This window comes from Argopecten irradians, chromosome 3, assembly GCF_041381155.1.
Source record: "Argopecten irradians isolate NY chromosome 3, Ai_NY, whole genome shotgun sequence".
Taxonomy (NCBI): domain Eukaryota; kingdom Metazoa; phylum Mollusca; class Bivalvia; order Pectinida; family Pectinidae; genus Argopecten; species Argopecten irradians.
The window spans coordinates 54,979,491-55,000,253 of record NC_091136.1 but is presented as its reverse complement, the minus strand read 5'-3'; the positions used below and the strand labels follow the sequence as shown (position 1 = coordinate 55,000,253).

Below are 20,763 nucleotides of genomic sequence, written 5' to 3'. Positions count from 1 at the left end.
GACTGGCACTGAAGTAACTGTGAGGTTTTTCTGTCCTGATAATTATACATGATCTAAGGCAGAGTACTAAAAACTGATGCAGATCAATATAAACGAGAGCACCTTCAATCAGTACAGGTTAGAAAATGTTCGTCTACATACTGAGTGTTCATTTGTGTATTGAATGTTAAATCCTTTATTGAGTGTTAACCTTTCTTTTAGAGCAGTGTTTATTCTAGCAGTGAGTGTTCATCTGTGTGGCCATGGCCTCTGTAGAGTCCCAAATGGTATAGCTCTATCTAATGACCTGTAAGACTACATCAGCTCTATTACAGGCTTCTGTAGGGAACCAATCATATGATTAGGATCCAATCAAGCCCCCCACCCCCTGCAATGCTGATCTGTGTGTATAATACATCTTCCACATTCTGGTCAGTACATGGGGGTCATACAGGGCTCTCTCACTCCTGATGGACAGCTAGTCAATACATGCTAATGAAAGCAATAGCCGCTGACCAATATGTGTCCACTTGTTTCCACTTCCCAATCATTCAGGGGTCAAACCAAGGCATCACTGGTTTTCTACTGCCAGAGTAAGCTCAGTGATGGGTCACTTCACACAATTTATCATCCTCCTACCATCTACTGTACCATTCCCCCCTACCTCCTCAGCTTGTTGTTTGTGACAATATTACCTGTGTGTAAACTCATTGTACCAATCAAGTACATGTTGCTTAGCTCTAGCTATGTCTATCAAACAAATGAGTCCTTGCTTTATGAAACTGATTTTTTTCTATAACAGAAACTTTCTTACATCACTTCCATTTAATTACCAAATGGTGTTTACAATGTAACATAAGCTGGGGGTAAAAGCTTGATTATATACAGTCCAATCATTGAGCTATGTTGACATAAACCTTTATTTCCTTTATACAAAGCTAGCGCGAATTTCATTCTGCGTGAATGGTCACATTGGAAAAGTCTTGTTTTTATACAACTGTGACTACATCAATAAAGATGTAGCTCAATAAGTTCATCTCCGAGAGCTTGTTTAACAGATCAGTGACTTTCAGTACTAGATCTTTTGAAAGTGAGCTGGCATTAAATAGGACATGGAAACAGTTTACAAAGTAAGCCCTGGTACAAAGCCACCATCATTTGTGTGTAGAAAGGTGTCAGTAGATCAGTGTAAGAGGAAAGGCAAGAAACGGTTTAGCAACACAGAATAAAAATTGGACAAGTTGGACGACTGCCAAACCAATAAATGGGATTAAACCAAATCTCATTGCTACTTGACAACACCATGGACAAAAATTGCAGAAGGATGACAATTTAAACAAATTGAATCACAGTAGTCTGGCTGGTAAATTTAAACTGTCACAGTTAGAAAGCTCGAGTCTAAATGAACAACAAACAGTCTGTCTGAAAATACCATGACCACATGTCACCACCTCATTTCATCTGTCTGGAAGAAGAATCATAAAACACCCAATCAAGAGTTTCTAATCCACCAAGGAGGAAACAACCACGTTTCAAGCAAAGGGGAGATTAGCATTCGCATTCAAGAGAAGACAACCCACTTCAAACTAAAAGGAAAAAATACCATCTAGAATAAAGAGAGAACAGATAACTTATCTTCACCAAGAGGAGACAATCCATCTCAATAAAAGAGAAGGCAGTCCATTTTAACCAAGAGACAACCTATCACAATCCAAGAGAAGATAACTTTATCATCAACAAAGAGTAAATAATTCCATAATTCTACTCAATTCTCTCCATTTTTGATATTTGTAACAGTGCCTCTCCTCCTCCTAATAACAGTAAATATGTATGCAGTAACTGTGATCATTACACTCGTAAACCTTACTTCCCATGTATAAAATCTCAATGAATGTGCTCGAATGGTATGATATTGTAAATGAATTGGAAACTCATAAAGCTGTTGTGATGTATCTGCGAGTGTTTTCCTCTGGAGATTGGATACAATGGAGCAGAAAATGGACTATTTATGGTCCAATCTTTATAAGGCATTTTAGTAGGATACTAGAGCAGATAAACCCAGAACCTTTATGGCACTGTCAGAGTGTACATTTTATGTCTTCTCTCACTTGTCCTTGCTGTACTTTTCTGATGAGTCATACAAATCTTCGCTTTCAACACGATTTATACTAACGACTATGTATTAAACTTCACTCCTCTACACCTATCTTATTTACTTTAAACAGCTTTCACCAGTGTTAGTATACATATTGTCCTTCAAATTAATGGCATCCCAGAAAGCTATTATAACTTCTTGGATGTTAATAAAGGTATTTTTTGATGACCTATATAAAAGCTGGGGTGGAGCTGTCCAGACCTACTAATGTTGAAACAGGCTATTGATTTGTGTAACACCTTCAGTAAACAAAGGAAATAACATACAACATACAGCCATCTGGTTTGTGTAAACTTCAAACTTTTCATTTGAAAATAAACAAGACAATGAATGAATCAAAAACTCATTATTTTAGTTTAACACATTTATAGTAAAAGCTTTTGAACAATCCAGACATGTTCATCGGCAACAACCCCAATCAACAAGCTTCTGAAGGATCTAGAATGCTACTGAGGGGAACTACTAACACATATCCTATGAGAAGCATGCAGAAAAAGCCTGGTGATTGTTATGTACCAGGGATTTTACTCTGTATTACATAAATACTGCACTTATCCGAGCTATCACCTCTTTATCTTTTAGAACTATTTGAAACAATTGAATTCGGTTGCAATTTTTCTTATTAATAAAACAAAATCTTTATGATTGCTCTTTCGATATGTGTGCAAAAATGTTTTTGGTTTTAATTCCTTTGTTCTTTTTATTTCCTACAGATAAAATTCCTGCTTCATATCCGTCTCAATAGACTGGCCACCATGTTTGAAATCAGATACTGTAATGGTCATTTTTTTGTTATATGCTTTACAATACAGTTACTAAAATTGTAATGCAAAATTGAATTATAATTGTACTACATTTTAAATACTGGTGGTCAGTCTATTATCTTGACCTCACACTGATTTCCATGTAAACTTTTTGCATGCAAAAACAACAATGAAGCAAAAAAAAATCACATAATTCAAAGCAACAATGTATTGTAAAACTCTTTTATTTTCACAGTTAAATGTTTTCTTGCCATGAGAAAATATATACAACAAAAAATATGTAATGTACATGAATATGAAATATTAAATAAAGATGAAAATTCTGCAAATGTTTGCCTCCTGAGAATTTCCAGAAACAACTATTCTGCAAAAATATTTAACTAGTGAAAACACAAAGAGGGACAATATCATCTATCGTGCAGGTAATATCTAATTGACAAGAGTTTTAAATCGCTTAAATATTCTTACCTGCATTTTTTCAAAATCGAGACAAGGTCTGCGTATGACTGTAGCAGACTGTGCCAGGTCGGCAGTATATGGAGGAGTATCAGAGGTAGTTGTCTGTCGATGTCGTTTCCTAGGTGACACACTCATAACTGAGATAGGAGTCACCTTATTTATGTGTAATTGGGACTTGACATTATTATTTAGACTATTTTTGCTCCTAAGATTTGTCGGTTCACCATAACTGGAGCTGATGACCGTAATGTTAGTACAAGAAAAGTTATTGTTATGGTTACTAATGTTGTTGTTGTTTACACTGTTGTTATTGAGTTTATGAATGCCTTGAGGAGGAGAACACCTAAATAACACTGGCTGAGGTTCTGACATAAGTTCTTTCACTTCCTCGTCAGAAGAACTTGCACTTTCACAATTGCGATTATTCACCTGTGACCATTTTCGTTTCTCAGCGACCACTTCCCTATGGATGATTTCCAGCTCCTCCTCAGAGCTGTGTCTATCAAAGTCTAGACTGTGACGCTCAAAGTCTGAAGTACAACTGATGCTGTCCAGGTTGTGTTCGCTGATTTCGTGTGTTGTGGCGTTGGAGTCCAGTACCTGCATCAGCGGGCTGGGTGGCTGGTTGTCAGGGGACACACTCCCATAGCTGGACGTGTCATTGTGGGACATAGCATCTGGAACATCAGAGACAGAACGAATGAGGTATATCACAGACTGAGATAAAATATATTAGTTATCTCACATCAGAATCAGAGACCAAAGGTATTATGTACACATTGATCACACCTGCGTTTTCCCCACAGCAGAGTGTCATTGTAACAACTAGACTATGATATCATTACAACATATTATACACAAGTTGGCTACCTTGAAGGATAAAACTACATGTATGGTCTATAAATTGAGAATGCTCCAGTGTCTTTCTGTGAGATTCTAAGGAAATCTCCAAAACATACATTTACGTTTTCATACTTCTCCCCCTCAATCTTTATTTCCTCAGTCATATATAGCCATGCAATGAAATCAATGATGTACTGATTTAGTTTTGGTATAACCAGTGATTTAGTTTTGGCAGTAAACAGGAAATGCTGAATTGTGCATGTACAAAAGGGTCAACTAGGGGTTGGTCAGCTGTACAGGATAGTGGAAGTATGGGAAATCAGTAGAGATGTAACCCAATAGATAACACATTATATCAGTGTGTAGAAGACAAGTAGAGATGTAACCCAATAGATAACACATTATATCAGTGTGTAGAAGACAAGTAGAGATGTAACCCAATAGATAACACATTATATCAGTGTGTAGAAGACAAGTAGAGATGTAACCCAATAGATAACACATTATATCAGTGTGTAGAAGACAAGTAGAGATGTACCCAATGTAGAGATGTAACCCAATAGATAACACATTATATCAGTGTGTAGAAGACAAGTAGAGATGTAACCCAATAGATAACACATTATATCAGTGTGTAGAAGACAAGTAGAGATGTAACCCAATAGATAACACATTATATCAGTGTGTAGAAGACAAGTAGAGATGTAACCCAATAGATAACACATTATATCAGTGTGTAGAAGACAAGTAGAGATGTAACCCAATAGATAACACATTTAATCAGATGTAACCCAATAGATAACACATTATATCAGTGTGTAGAAGACAAGTAGAGATGTAACCCAATAGATAACACATTATATCAGTGTGTAGAAGACAAGTAACAAGAGATAAGATTAACCCAATAGATAACACATTATATCAGTGTGTAGAAGACAGTAGAGATGTAACCATGAATATCAGTGTGTGTAGAAGACAAGTACATAGAATGTAACCCAATAGATAACACATTATATCAGTGTGTAGAAGACAAGTAGAGATGTAACCCAATAGATAACACATTATATCAGTGTGTAGAAAGACAAGTAGAGATGTAACCCAATAGATAACACATTATATCAGTGTGTAGAAGACAAGTAGAGATGTAACCCAATAGATAACACATTATATCAGTGTGTAGAAGACAAGTAGAGATGTAACCCAATAGATAACACATTATATCAGTGTGTAGAAGACAAGTAGAGATGTAACCCAATAGATAACACATTATATCAGTGTGTAGAAGACAGTAGAGATGTAACCCATAGATACATTAATCAGTGTAGAAGACAAGTAGAGATGTAACCCAATAGATAACACATTATATCAGTGTAGTGAGTAGGAACCAATAACACATTATATCAGTGTGTAGAAGACAAGTAGAGATGTAACCCAATAGATAACACATTATATCAGTGTGTAGAAGACAAGTAGAGATGTAACCCAATAGATAACACATTATATCAGTGTGTAGAAGACAAGTAGAGATGTAACCCAATAGATAACACATTATATCAGTGTGTAGAAGACAAGTAGAGATGTAACCCAATAGATAACACATTATATCAGTGTGTAGAAGACAAGTAGAGATGTAACCCAATAGATAACACATTATATCAGTGTGTAGAAGACAAGTAGAGATGTAACCCAATAGATAACACATTATATCAGTGTGTAGAAGACAAGTAGAGATGTAACCCAATAGATAACATTATATCAGTGTGTAGAAGACAAGTAGAGATGTAACCCAATAGATAACACATTATATCAGTGTGTAGAAGACAAGTAGAGATGTAACCCAATAGATAACACATTATATCAGTGTGTAGAAGACAAGTAGAGATGAAAGCTTCTAGACAATCTAAGGACTTGCTGTTAGGTCATGTAGAACATTGTTCCAACAAGGAAGATCTAATTGCAGGTCATTTTCACCACAATGTACACACAATATAATGCAGGCTCCTTCAGTGTCAAAGACACTTCAAGGTCACAATGATTGATTGCTCGGACCACTCAGGCCATCTTAACACAGCCAATAACGATATAGGCCGGTAGTTCAGACAGGCAATAATACCTCACAGCACTTACATAAACAAGTAGCTTAAGTTCCTAAGCGTGTCCTTCCTCCCAATATCACCTAATGTGTGCAAACATAAAAGGTTTATGACAACCAAATAGCATTGCTATTTAGCTATACATGTACTCTCAATGGGGAACACAATATAAATGTTCACAACTATTGCTTTTATATTTGACTAATGGTTTTTATTTCTTGCCTCACAGCAAAACTTATAATTTTATTTGTGTGCACCCAGTCAGAAAAATAAGAAACTGACTGACAAGGTTATTGACATAGTAATTATAAGAAATCCCTAAATATATATCAAGCCAGACCTCTGGGTGTCTTGGACTGCTAAGTCCTTCACAACCCCCAGCTGACTTATCAAGAGCTGTATATAAGCCTCAAACTCTGTTTACTTCTAACACTTTCATTCAGTTTGAACTTTTTGTTGTTTTGGTGAGTTCTGAATAACTTTTGAAAAAAGAAACCCTATTGAAGAGAACTTGTTGTTGTTACAATGAATTTTGAATCCACTAGTGAAAAAGAAACCCTATTATACCTAAGTGAAAATGTCAACGATTTATAAAAGCTTTGCAAGATTTAGGTCATATAATTGTACTTTTAAGTTTAATGTCAATGTGACATACATAGTACTGCTGTCCTCTTCACAAGCTAGAAAATGTATATCTGAGCACTGTATGAGACAATGTATGTATAAAATATATATAAATATATGTGTTTAAATTAATAGACATATATATGTACATAGACAAAGAAGTCTGTGCAAACAGATTGCAAAATATGTATAACAATTAGAGATATGTGTTTATGCTAACATTTCACATTTCTCTATGAATATTATATGAATCATGTAGAGCTATCAACGGCCATATTTTTCATAAGAATGTCAGTTTGATTATTCAACTAGATTATATCCCCATCACTTGAAACTTTTCAAAATACAACTTTTGATAAATTTATTGGGAGATCATGTAGCTTTGAATTCCTTGTCAGTCTATAGATCATGCTGTAGTGTCAATAATATAACATCATCTGTACTTACTCATTTGATCCACATTATAGGTTTCTAGGACTAATGTCTCTACAATTCAACATGACATCCATCGTACCACAACATATGGTGCCCCCATAATTGTAGGTATAGCTTTGAGATTCATACTAATTTGCCTACCAAGTGTTTCAGTAAAATTAACTGAGGGATAGTGTTTTTAATTATATATAATGGCTTGTAATATAGCTAGTTATGGCCATGGGCTACACTATCATTATATATACAGTGGTGCCCACTTTATGGCTGATCAAACATAAACACATGTGGCTGTAGTTTGAACTTTTTCACTTGTAGCCTTATCTGGGCTGGATTTGGTTTAACTGCCTACCATCAGTACTACCATTATAGTGATAGGCTGTTGACCGTGGTTTATAGAGTACAGATATCCTACCTTTGTTTACCTGCCTACCATCAGTACTACCATTATAGTGATAGGCTGTTGACCCTGGTTTATAGAGTACAGATATTCTACCTTTGTGTACCTGCCTACCATCAGTACTACCATGATAGTGATAGGCTGTTGACCCTGGTTTATAGAGTACAGATATCCTACCTTTGTTTACCTGCCTACCATCAGTACTACCATTATAGTGATAGGCTGTTGACCCTGGTTTATAGAGTACAGATATCCTACCTTTGTGTACCTGCCTACCATCAGTACTACCATGATAGTGAAAGGCTGTTGACCCTGGTTTATAGAGTACAGATATCCTACCTTTGTTTACCTGTCTACCATCAGTACTACCATTATAGTGATAGGCTGTTGACTCTGGTTTATAGAGTACAGATATCCTACCATCAGTACTACCATTATAGTGATAGGCTGTTGACTCTGGTTTATAGAGTACAGATATCCTACCATCAGTACTACCATGATAGTGAAAGGCTGTTGACCCTGGTTTATAGAGTACAGATATCCTACCTTTGTTTACCTGCCTACCATCAGTACTACCATGATAGTGATAGGCTGTTGACTCTGGTTTATAGAGTACAGATATCCTACCATCACTGTCCATCAGTACTACCATGATAGTGATAGGCTGTTGACCCTGGTTTATAGAGTACAGATATCCTACCTTTGTTTACCTGCCTACCATCAGTACTACCATTATAGTGTGATAGGCTGTTGACCCTGGTTTATAGAGTACAGATATCCTACCTTTGTTTACCTGCCTACCATCAGTACTACCATGATAGTGATAGGCTGTTGACCCTGGTTTATAGAGTACAGATATCCTACCTTTGTTTACCTGCCTACCATCAGTACTACCCTTATAGTGATAGGCTGTTGACCCTGGTTTATAGAGTACAGATATCCTACCTTTGTTTACCTGCCTACCATCAGTACTACCATGATAGTGATAGGCTGTTGACCCTGGTTTATAGAGTACAGATATCCTACCTTTGTTTACCTGCCTACCATCAGTACTACCATTATAGTGATAGGCTGTTGACCCTGGTTTATAGAGTACAGATATCCTACCTTTGTGTACCTGCCTACCATCAGTACTACCATGATAGTGAAAGGCTGTTGACCCTGGTTTATAGAGTACAGATATCCTACCTTTGTGTACCTGCCTACCATCAGTACTACCATTATAGTGATAGGCTGTTGACCCTGGTTTATAGAGTACAGATATCCTACCTTTGTGTACCTGCCTACCATCAGTACTACCATTATAGTGATAGGCTGTTGACCCTGGTTTATAGAGTACAGATATCCTACCTTTGTGTACCTGCCTACCATCAGTACTACCATGATAGTGAAAGGCTGTTGACCCTGGTTTATAGAGTACAGATATCCTACCTTTGTTTACCTGTCTACCATCAGTACTACCATTATAGTGATAGGCTGTTGACCCTGGTTTATAGAGTACAGATATCCTACCTTTGTGTACCTGCCTACCATCAGTACTACCATGATAGTGAAAGGCTGTTGACCCTGGTTTATAGAGTACAGATATCCTACCTTTGTTTACCTGTCTACCATCAGTACTACCATTATAGTGATAGGCTGTTGACTCTGGTTTATAGAGTACAGATATCCTACCATCAGTACTACCATTATAGTGATAGGCTGTTGACCCTGGTTTATAGAGTACAGATGTCCTACCTTTGTTCAACAAATACAATAGCACCTTCAAGTCCCAATGTCTCCACCTGAGGGAGCCAGCTTGTTACCAGGTAGAAATCAGAAAGACTAGTTGTCATCATCAATTTCAGAAGAAACAAGCCATTTTTATCATGTGACCTGTAGCACATTTGGATGTAAAATTTACATTGACACATGACCTTTAGATACATGTCATGTGACTCATAGTATATAGTAATTATAAGTATATGATCATGTGACCTATAGTAAAAGAATGACCTATAATTTATGGTAGTAGATACAAAAGCATGTAATATATGATGTATTTAGGATGATCATGGTCATGTGACTTGTAGTATATATAGGTACAATGATCGAATGATCAAGTATCTCAAGCATCAAATACATGGTCATGTGACCAACATATAACATTAAATGATCATGTGACTGACCTATAGTATTCTGTATTTGCATATTACAAGTTATCTGCCCTTGTAAGTAGATATTAATTGTGACATATGCTGCGTCTCCTCATACTTTTCGGAGAAAACGTGAATTGCGTTCACAAAATTATGAGGTAACAATCGATACCTACCCACAAGGGAGCTAACTCTGTAATATGGAAAGACTGAATAAGATGGTCATGTGATCTATAATGTTGGATATGCGTGGTCATGATCATGTGATCAATATGTGACGACATGGTACATGTCATTTCTGGTCAGATGAAACAGGACAGGTGTGTTTAGAGGGAACTGTTAATGCTGTTGACATTATATGGACAAACATCAGTAAAGCTAATTTAGATCCGACTTTAATTTCATCCCTCTGATTATAGAACCAGGCTAATTATAGAGTAATCTGTGTGGTCAGTACATGCCGTCCGACAGGTAATCAATGACCAGATCTCCGTGGACACTCCAGATCTCTGTGCGTGGACACTCCAGATCTCCACAACCTTTCCGACCTCTTCCCCTCTAGCAACAATGTATGTAAACCAACTATGACATTATATCTACAAGCAGTATTGATGTTTGACTGCTGATAACAATACTTGACTATTAGATAAACAGTACGAAATATTAATTTGTTTACAAACACTCTAGTTGTATGATGTCTGACCTACAGCTAATCAACAATCACCTTTCACAAGTACCAAGGGAGCTGTGCTATACAGTCTAAGTGCCATCCTCAATTTTATATAATATAAATACCTATAGCGAAATTCATTTTTTTTTAATATTCACATAGAAAACAGCAATTTTTTATACTGCCATGAAAATGCAATTCAGCCTTGTTAGACCTACGAGTCAATCATCGTTTACATATAGGTATTTATATGTCTATAAGTGCTTTATAAGTAGCAGGTTTGAGTTATGTTACCTATAAATACCTATTTAGAGTATAACAAAGTATTTTTTTAACATTGATTTATTCTCAATTTTTTTACAGAAGAATCAATGACACTGTGATGTCAAAAATCATGTACATGTGTGTAGAATGGAATCCATAACCACTACATTTGAAGTACATTTCTCTGTATCATATTTAGACAGATGTAAGTCAACAATGTAGAAGATCTAACTCCTAATTAACATACATGGAAAACAGGGAAATATTTACACCTCAACTGAAAGCAGCTGTATTCAAATTGGAAATTTAATACATCAGCCAACGACAGTTACAAGTCCCTGCAAGATTAATTACACATTCACCAACTTTTATAGATATATTCTAGTATTATTCCATTGACAGATATATTTTTGCACCTGTGTTTATTACAATTCAGTGTTGAGAATTTGAGGTATAATGGGTGCATGGATCCGACATCGCTCCGTTAGGCCACATACTAATGTTTTGTTTAGGATTATAGCCACTCAAGTACATGTTCCACCTACGCATGGGTAAAAATACTATATACCTGTATATCTGCCCACACAGACAGTGTTCCTAATGTTCATGTACACACCTCTTGAATATGTTGTACACCATTACCTTGACAAACAAAGCCCAACCCGAAGGTTATCGTTATTGTAAATTTTAGAATTGCATGATCAATATAATTAGATTGAATACAATGATGTAATCCTATGAAATCATTTCTGTGCACACTAATACCTATATGTAAACACGTGAACACAAGGTACCGTATTTTACCTATGAAGAGTACTAGTCCAGCAGGGCTCTTGACAATCTGAAAATTCCCAGGGCACTTGAAATTGAATTGGATTTACAAAAGCATTTGATCCTCCATAAACACATTCACCTAGATATCTGCCCCACCCTTCCCTATACTCCATAAACACATCCACCTAGATATCTGCCCCCACCCTTCCCTATACTCCATAAACACATCCACCTAGATATCTGCCCCACCCTTCCCTATACTCCATAAACACATCCACCTAGATATCTGCCCCACCCTTCCCTATACTCCATAAACACATCCACCTAGATATCTGCCCCCACCCTTCCCTATACTCCATAAACACATCCACCTAGATATCTGCCCCACCCTTCCCTATATACTCCATAAACACATCCACCTATAGATATCTGCCCCACCCTTCCCTATACTCCATAAACACATCTACCTAGATATCTGCCCCACCCTTCCCTATACTCCATAAACACATTCACCTAGATATCTGCCCCACCTTTTCCTATACTGAAAAAAAACCCTTCAGTTTCCATTTGTTTACCAACAAATCAGTAAAGGCTATTTTTGCATTGCAAGATAAAATAAAATGTTTACTACAATATTAATTTATACCTATAAATTTTCAATTCTACTGATTTGTGTCTAGATATAAGGGTGTGGGCTTTAAATGTACGAAATAATGTAGTACTGTTACGTGTATTTGGCATGTAGGAATACACATGCATACAATAACTGTAATATAAAACCCTCAGAACAGTTATATAGGGTACCAACTTGTTGTGTGAATTATCAGGATAATCCAATTTTGAATGAAAAAAAAATGAAATGCTATGAATACGTTAAACTATGAGATATTACCGTTACCTTTCATGTACTTATAGGACAACAATATTAAATAGTGCTGTGTATCGCGTGGTATGTGACGATACAATGTGTATCACGATACAGGGGTCATGATATGATACGTATCACGATATTTTGACACTTCGAACGTCGTGGTTCCATTGTAAATGTGTTGTTAGGTTGGTTGTATTTCTGGAATACTTTAGCTTTTGATTACATTCATTACAAAAGATGCAACTTTTATTCATTTCCCACTTTCCTTCACTAGATTTAGTAGACAGATCAACTTGCATAAGACCAGCAAGTGACCTTATAGGCCACAGGCGCTGACACAAATTAGTATTTTGCTCCTCGTGGGATTCCGCCATTTAGTTACAATAAAGGTTCTGCTGACATTGGCAAGGGAGATAATCCAATGTTTAATTTTTATTTTTAAGTATAGCAATACATCGGTGCACCACCAAGCGATGCAATACATCGATGAATCGTTACACCTCTAAGGTACAAACATAGCTAGTTACACATTATATTGAATATCATAAAACAGTCACTTAAAATTGATAGCTGTAGGACTAACCCCAAATCAAACCCCCATCCACCCCCACTACGCATTTTTAAATCTCAATGAAAGCTTGTTGATTTCAGTATTAGTAAGATGGATCTGTTTTCTCCCATGCGGATTAGTATGTATATATACATGAATATGATAATATTCAGGAAGTGGCTTTTAGAGAACATTTAGTAAACGCTGATGTATACATACTCATTATATTCCTGACTCCAGAATTCCTGATAAAATCTGTAGTATAGTTAATATTTATTACAACATATTTACATACTCCTACTTATCAAAAAGGAGACATTTATCTATACACTGTACATACATATGCATACCTTACACAATGGAAATGTTTATAACTTTCGTTGAACATACTTAGTTGTAATTATATAACTTAAGTTTTTTGTAGATAGACAGGTCCCCACAAATCATACTGAGCTGTCAAAACAGGATTTGAACTTTATTAGACTTTAATGACTGCGTATGCACAGGGATCTTAAAGATACCTGCGAATTCATATAAATATATATACATCCAAACCATATTTGCCATAATTAGCGCCCCTCCTCTGTTCTGGAAAAGGTGTTGAAATTATATAAACGCCCTCATCCCATGGATTAAATGATGTTTTACAATTGTGTGATGCTTATTTAATCATTATTGTATCCCATATTACCTAAAATTCATGCTATACAATTATTGAAGATGATTGCCAATTATTTTATTGAAAATAATGCTTCCCATTGTAAAGCTGATATGTGTACTATGAGAGTTATTAATTATAAGTGCCCCTTTTCCCTTTTTTCAGCACGTACTATGGCAGTGGGGACAGATTAAAAATAAAGGCATTTGATTACCTTCATAGGTCAAGTTAAGATTGGAATTCTTCATAGAAAGAGGTAAAATAAAGTTTGTGTGTTTTCCAGTGGATAGTTTTAATTTCTGGAATTATCTGTAGTTTTAAGAAACATTGATAGGTAGGTCAAAGTACACTAGCCCTATCTGAGGATGGTGTAAGGCATGACTAGGGCATGTGCTAGCTAGATATTGTGTGTGGAGCTGTTAGCCTGGTATATACCTGCCAGACCCAAGGCACACAGATTTATTGTAAATCAATAGCCACCAATGAAAAGTACTTGGACTGTAATCTGTTTGCATAAAGCTGAGGGAAGCAAAACTCTGCCAAGCCATTGATTACTGTATGTAGATGGTAGAAATGATAATAATAAGTGTCTGTAATGCCCTATAAACCTGTTGGATATCTACTTCTTTATAAAATGAAGAAAGATACATACACATTACAGTATATACTGTACATATTACAGTATGGATGTAATATAATGTATATGTGTATGTAATACAGTATATATATATATCTATATATGTAATACAATGTAAAAGTGTACATTGTATATCTCGATATAATACATTGTATATATATGTAATACATTATACATATACATTGTATGTCTCTATGTAATACATTGTAGATAAAGTATATAAATTGTTTATAACTTTATACATTGTTGAGCTGTGTATAGCATCATAGATTTGTATATATATGAACATTAATCTAACTTTGCATATGAGTTGAGATCATGATAGGACCAGGATAGATATACAATGTATGTCTTACCACAAAGTCAGATGTATCAGAATGGTTAAAACACCAATACTAGTCAGTCAAGCAGTTGATGATGTATAGGCAATTTAAATGTTTAGTAATCAAAGTAAAGCTATATAAATCTGCCAAACCGATACTGAGCCTATTGACAGAGATGGTAGCAGAGGAGTTATACATGATAACCAACCAAGCATGTGACCATTGTTGATACTTCAAAAGGTGTTTTGTGGTGTGTAATGATCTAGATCTGGTGTTACAGTTGACATGATTGCTGAGGGCATGAATCGGACATGGAGATCAGTGACAGGGAGTTCTGTCACACAGGGGTCACCACATGTATACACTGTTATACAGTGTTACACAGTATGTACTACCAGTGTATGGTTAGATTATTGTACTGTATTTACCGGTAACAGGTATTTTTAAAAACAGAAGTTTCACCCAGATAGGCAGAATGTGTTTCTCTAGACTATAATCTATAATGAAAAAAAATCTTGGACCCTGCCGAACTTTAAACTAACACTAAATACTAATTGAGCTACCCATACGGCCAGTCACCTATGTCAGATCAAACCAGTCAACTTGATAGCATATTATGACAAAAACACTAATGATGATATATCTTTCACTTACTTTGTTAAATTATCCTACCCATCAATTACACAATTAAGACCATTTATGTTTAAGGATACTGATGATGAATATGAGGTTATATATTATTATTATATATAAATCCAGTATAGTAACCTACCTCTTGGTTCCTCATCGTCTAAGTCTTGATTTTCATCGTCAGATTCTGTTCCAGAATCATGGTCGTCATCTAACTGAAATAAAGAAAACACCAATTATAAACTTTACATAAATACCATGTAAAACATTTTTTAAAAATTTTTATTTAAAAAATGAATAATGGCGGCCAATCGGCTGTGCATATCATACAGATACGTTCATCATAGTAATACAGAAATTTGAATTTTGTAAAGACACAATGCAACATCCAATCAAATTAAAAATTCATGAATTCTGAATTATTATGTATTTACATGTTTTCTCCAAAGAATTTATTTACTCTATTAAAAGCATATTGAAAGTAAGGAATGTATAAATATAGAACCTAATTATAATATCAAAGCCATTGATGTCAAAAATATGTATAGTGTACATGAAAACCTGTCAATTATTAGTCATATATAATTTACTATGGTCAAATCAATTGTTCATATTAATTTAATCAAATTACAAATATATACCAATAATACCACAGCATTGCGACTCCAATACACCAATTACCTTTCAATTATTCTGTAAAAATGCTCAGATAGCTAAAAGCCTGAGGAATGTCAATTAAAGCATACCAAAACCGTGACAAGCCTATAGAATAATCAGCAGAATTTCTCCTCTTTGAAACAGCGATGATAAGCCCTAAAGCAATCAATTATTGAACACTATTTCTGCTACAACTTACTCCCCAGTGCCAATCGTTCAATCATAATCTTCAATAATTCAGTAACAAAATTTTTCAAATTGCCAAAAAATACATTGTTATTTGAATTGTTTGCATTCTTAACATTCCCGTATCCATACTTAACAAGCTATCACCATCCAGGGACATATATAAGTCATTTCTATGTACATGTTCTAACACCAAACCATACATACACTAAATTGGCAGTATGGCAAAGTCTATAGTTTTTATTGGATACATTTGTAATATCATATGAACACAAATTGTACACTTCATTGGCCTTCAAACTGTGTATTCAAAATCATATTCATATTTTGTTAACATTATAAATGTTTTGAATCTGACAAGCTATTTAAGCCATTCAAACAAAGGACCTACTTGTAATTAGTAGATAAATTGGCCTTCTACCCATGTACACGTATTATATAGCTAGCTAGGAATGTGACATACAGGAGATAATCTTTATAGAATTTAAGCCAGGCCATTTGAATACTGCCTTGTCACAGGGGTAATCATGGTACAAATGATATCTGCATGTGTATACATAATGATACAGTAATATTTCTAATACATCAGTAATCAGTCAAAGCAAAAATGATAACAGATTTGGTATGACATTTTCTCCAACAGCCTAAAAACATCACTGTATCCCTCTCTGATCAATTAGAATCTTTGTTGTTCATTAGAATTAATTTTTTGTTTATTTTTCAATTTGTGCTACCTACTAAATATTTTCTTTTAATACTACATCCATGTTTTGTAGATAGGTGTAGGCCACTGGAATGCTAGACTCAGAGGTTTCATCAGATCTAAAAATAAACTAGGAATTTGCCATTGGTGCAGAGCTGGCTGGTATATACATTTATTGCCTTTACAGTAGAGAAAAGTGATGACTTTATAATTTACACATACATGGCTAGACGGTCTTAGAGATTTTAAATTTCACTCTAAAATGTTACAATAATGCATACATGCATCAACTATGTACACATATTCTTTGTACCTATACATGTACACATTTCATTGGCTAATGGCCATGGGCACTGAAATGATTCCAATTAATTGAAATAAAATAGTTAATGCAATACTTTTTTTGTTATAACACCAGGATACAAACCATTTTACTCACTTTAAATGTTATTACCCACAGTATATGTTACAACAGTTGTAATCTATATTTTCAATTTTATCAACGACATCATATTTATAATCAATTAAAGGTAGGTTTCGCCAAACCAAATAATTTTTTTTTTGTGAAATTCGATAAGCGGAAGAAAAGATGAAAAAACATATTAAAATATCTCAATTTAATTTCTTTATGTGTTTGAGATTGAACAAATGTGTCTTGAATCCAAAATTGAAGGAAATCCTTGATTTATTACGGTGTCCGTCAGACAAAATAATATGCAAATGAAGCTGCGATGGATTGTGTTGTCGAAGTTTGGCGCATGCGCATTGTCACGCACTAAAAGTAATCAATTAACATGTTCCATTTATAGGCATTTCATTTTCTTTTCATGAATTAATAAGTTGTACTGTGTACAAAAATAAACATTGAAATAAACATTAAATTTTCTAAATGGAAATATGACTCTTGGTTAATGTTCATTTAATTTAATACTTTAGACATGTTTTAATATTGCTTATTAAACCATGCACTCATCCAGCTGGAATTTATGCTGGTTTATTATGATTGCTAGTGCATGTTCTGACTGCAGTCACCAATGTTATACAAAACACATTATGGAATGTGACCAATGTGAAGATCAATGCCAGAAACTATAGATAAACCAGAATAAATGTACAAAGTCTGCTACAATAAGTTTTGGGAATATTTTTCAACCCTAAACATTAAAATGCTCTTTTTACGTCACCAGTTTGATAGATAAGAAAACCTGAAGTGTACATTTTACTTCTCTTACAAAATTTAAACTGACACAAATGCTATGTAATTGTCAAAGTTTAAGGGAACCCAGAAGATACTGAACAGATTTACCTCTGGAGGACATGTGTACAGGAATAACTGGCTTCTAGTGAATTATTCACGCTTGGCACAGTGCCAGTAAAAAATACATTATACTCCAACAGAATAGCGGTTATTTTTTCCAATGAAATTGAATGTGGGCTATAGGTGATCATTAAATTATCAATGGTGTCTCCGGGGCATTGTAACAACACAGGTAGCTATTTCAGTGCTGTCTGTAGGACCTGATATACATCTGTACTTGTACTTAGGGAGTTTGTTGCATTAATACATGTCTGTCATTTTCCATGTACAACATAAGCTTATTTGTAGTTAAGTATATTTGATATTGTGATTATCTGTTGCCCATGTGCTATAGATTCTCTACATCATCAGATTCCTCCCCAGCTTACTCCTTCCTTGATAAGATCTGTAATCACTTGTAGGTTTATCTCCACACCCCACCACCAAAGTTTAGCCCTGTACACATGCACTGGCATGGTCAAGGTGGTCCCCCTCTCCCCCAGAAGTTGCTTTAGTACTTTATACAATTCCTTTTTCAGTATCTAATGACTATAGATTCCCTGAACTTCTCTAATGTTAATGGGTAATAACTTACTAAAACCGCCCCAAGAGAATATATCCTCAAACTTACTAATCCATGCTGGGTACAACTTCTGCTATCCTGAGTATGTCAGTCTCCTGTAAAACCCTTGTAAACCTCCTCCTCCCCTGATTTATACAAACCTACTTCAAAGCCTAATCCAGAACAATCCTACTGGACCTAAGATTCCATCAAGTTATTGAATCTTTTTGTGTATTGCCTTTGGTGCAGAGTTTGTTAAAATATCACCACTATGACTTATAAAAAGTGTCCTTCAGTGATTCCATCTCTTTCTGCAGCATACTTGTTGGTCATTACAGAGATTTAGAAATATATACATGTATATAATTCTAGTATATGGTCGTTCATTTTTTAACATTATTGTATAATGTAGGTAAGAAACAGATTACCACACATGTTTTCATCAGTTAATGGACAGGTGGACAACTCTTTATTTTGGAAGTTTATACAAGAAGTTTTAACAAACAGGCATTTCCATGTAGATTAGACCAGAATTCTAACAAGGAGTAAGGCATGTGCCACTATGTACAGTGCACTTAGAAACCATCATTAGTCAACATTAAAAGGAGACTTAAGTAAATCTCCTTTTATTCTGGGTAATAAGCCTTGTTTGGTCTTACATATAGACTTTATTTAACACGACAACTCATTAATTCTATTTGAAAAGGGTAGAAAGTCTTTAATTGAAAAATCTCTATGCACTGTAGAGGGAAACTTTAATTACAATTAAAACAAGTAACATGAAATCAATAAGAACCTGTAAGTGACAAATATACTAATGAATACTTACCTGACCATAGCCTAATTAACAAAATCCAATCAAATAGAAACTAAGCCTACCCACCACCCATTTAAAATATGAGGCTCACCTTGTCTTGATAAGGCTGAACTTCGTTCAGAGTCTGTGACTTGAGCTTTTGAGTAAGATACTTGAGCATATCCCGTTTGGATGACATATGCCCTGGTCCGGTGGTGATGCCCGCTAGCCACCCGGGCGACCCTACCCAGGAAGTCCAACTTAAATTCTGACAAGGAAGGCTGCGGGTAGGCCGGTCCTCGCGTTTTGTGATTCCACAGGTGCATCAGATGGCTAAAGATGAAATCTACACAGAATGGTCACCACCACTGCAACGCATGTGTATCCATTTCAAAAAATAATATTAATTCCTTGTATGTATTGTACCACTTAAAAACCATGCATAGTTTTACACACGTTGTCACCCTGCTACGTGTGGTTTTCCTACTACAACCGTAGTAAATGGATATCGCACTGTGTATATCAACTGCAGGAATGATTCATTCATCTAGGGGAGCAACTCATACCAAAACTAGGTCAAATTGACTTAAATGGATATGAAGAATAATTATACAGAAAAGAAGGCAAAAAAACTATTGCATGTGGATATTTTAATAATATCCTGAAACTATAGTCGTCCTTATATACATTTAGAAAATATAAAGTTTAAGTCTTTAACCTATCATTACCTTTCATAATGGACTAGTCCATTTGGAATCGTTGTCTGATTGGTTCATTGCAATATACTGTAACACCGGGCAAAGTTGGCTGTGAGCCAAATAGTGTAAAATACCGTACGCATCGGGTCACAAGATTCCTAATTGATCGATGTGAATTCATACACACCAGTGTAAAGTGTATAGGTAATCAGTTTTTCACCAAATCGTAAACTCTATTTTAATGATTCTTGACAAAGCCATATCCACGTGAAAGTCTCATACAGAGTATTGATTTTTTTGTGCATAAACATTACGCGCCGCGGGATTCATTCAATGTTTGGTCGTCTCTGAAAATCTATCTATAAGCAGGAAATATAGGCCCCTATTCCGGAGAGAAAACATATATAATTCGTGGTCAAATGCCTGTGTTATTTCAGAGGAAATGTAATAACTTATCTATATGTATTTGATGTTCCTTGATATCGTATTAAATATGCTATTTAAAACCACATTTAATATTTTACTGATGCATGCGACATATGTTGTCAAGCATGCTAAGTTGATCAGTAGCATATTCAGTGACAGGAAGTACAGAATTTATCA

General features: G+C 35.2%; 1 protein-coding gene across 1 annotated transcript; it reads right to left on the bottom strand.

The window, feature by feature from the left end:
• Positions 1 to 3,099: 3,099 nt before the first annotated feature.
• LOC138319124 (serum factor response D-like) lies at positions 3,100 to 19,970 on the bottom strand. Its single transcript, XM_069262054.1, has 3 exons — positions 19,575 to 19,970; positions 15,404 to 15,476; positions 3,100 to 4,034 (listed from the first exon to the last, which is right to left on the bottom strand). Exons 1-3 carry the CDS (start codon positions 19,659 to 19,661, stop codon positions 3,328 to 3,330), a joined length of 867 nt encoding a protein of 288 aa, XP_069118155.1. The 5' UTR covers positions 19,662 to 19,970; the 3' UTR covers positions 3,100 to 3,327.
• Between the last annotated feature and the right edge of the window lie 793 nt (positions 19,971 to 20,763).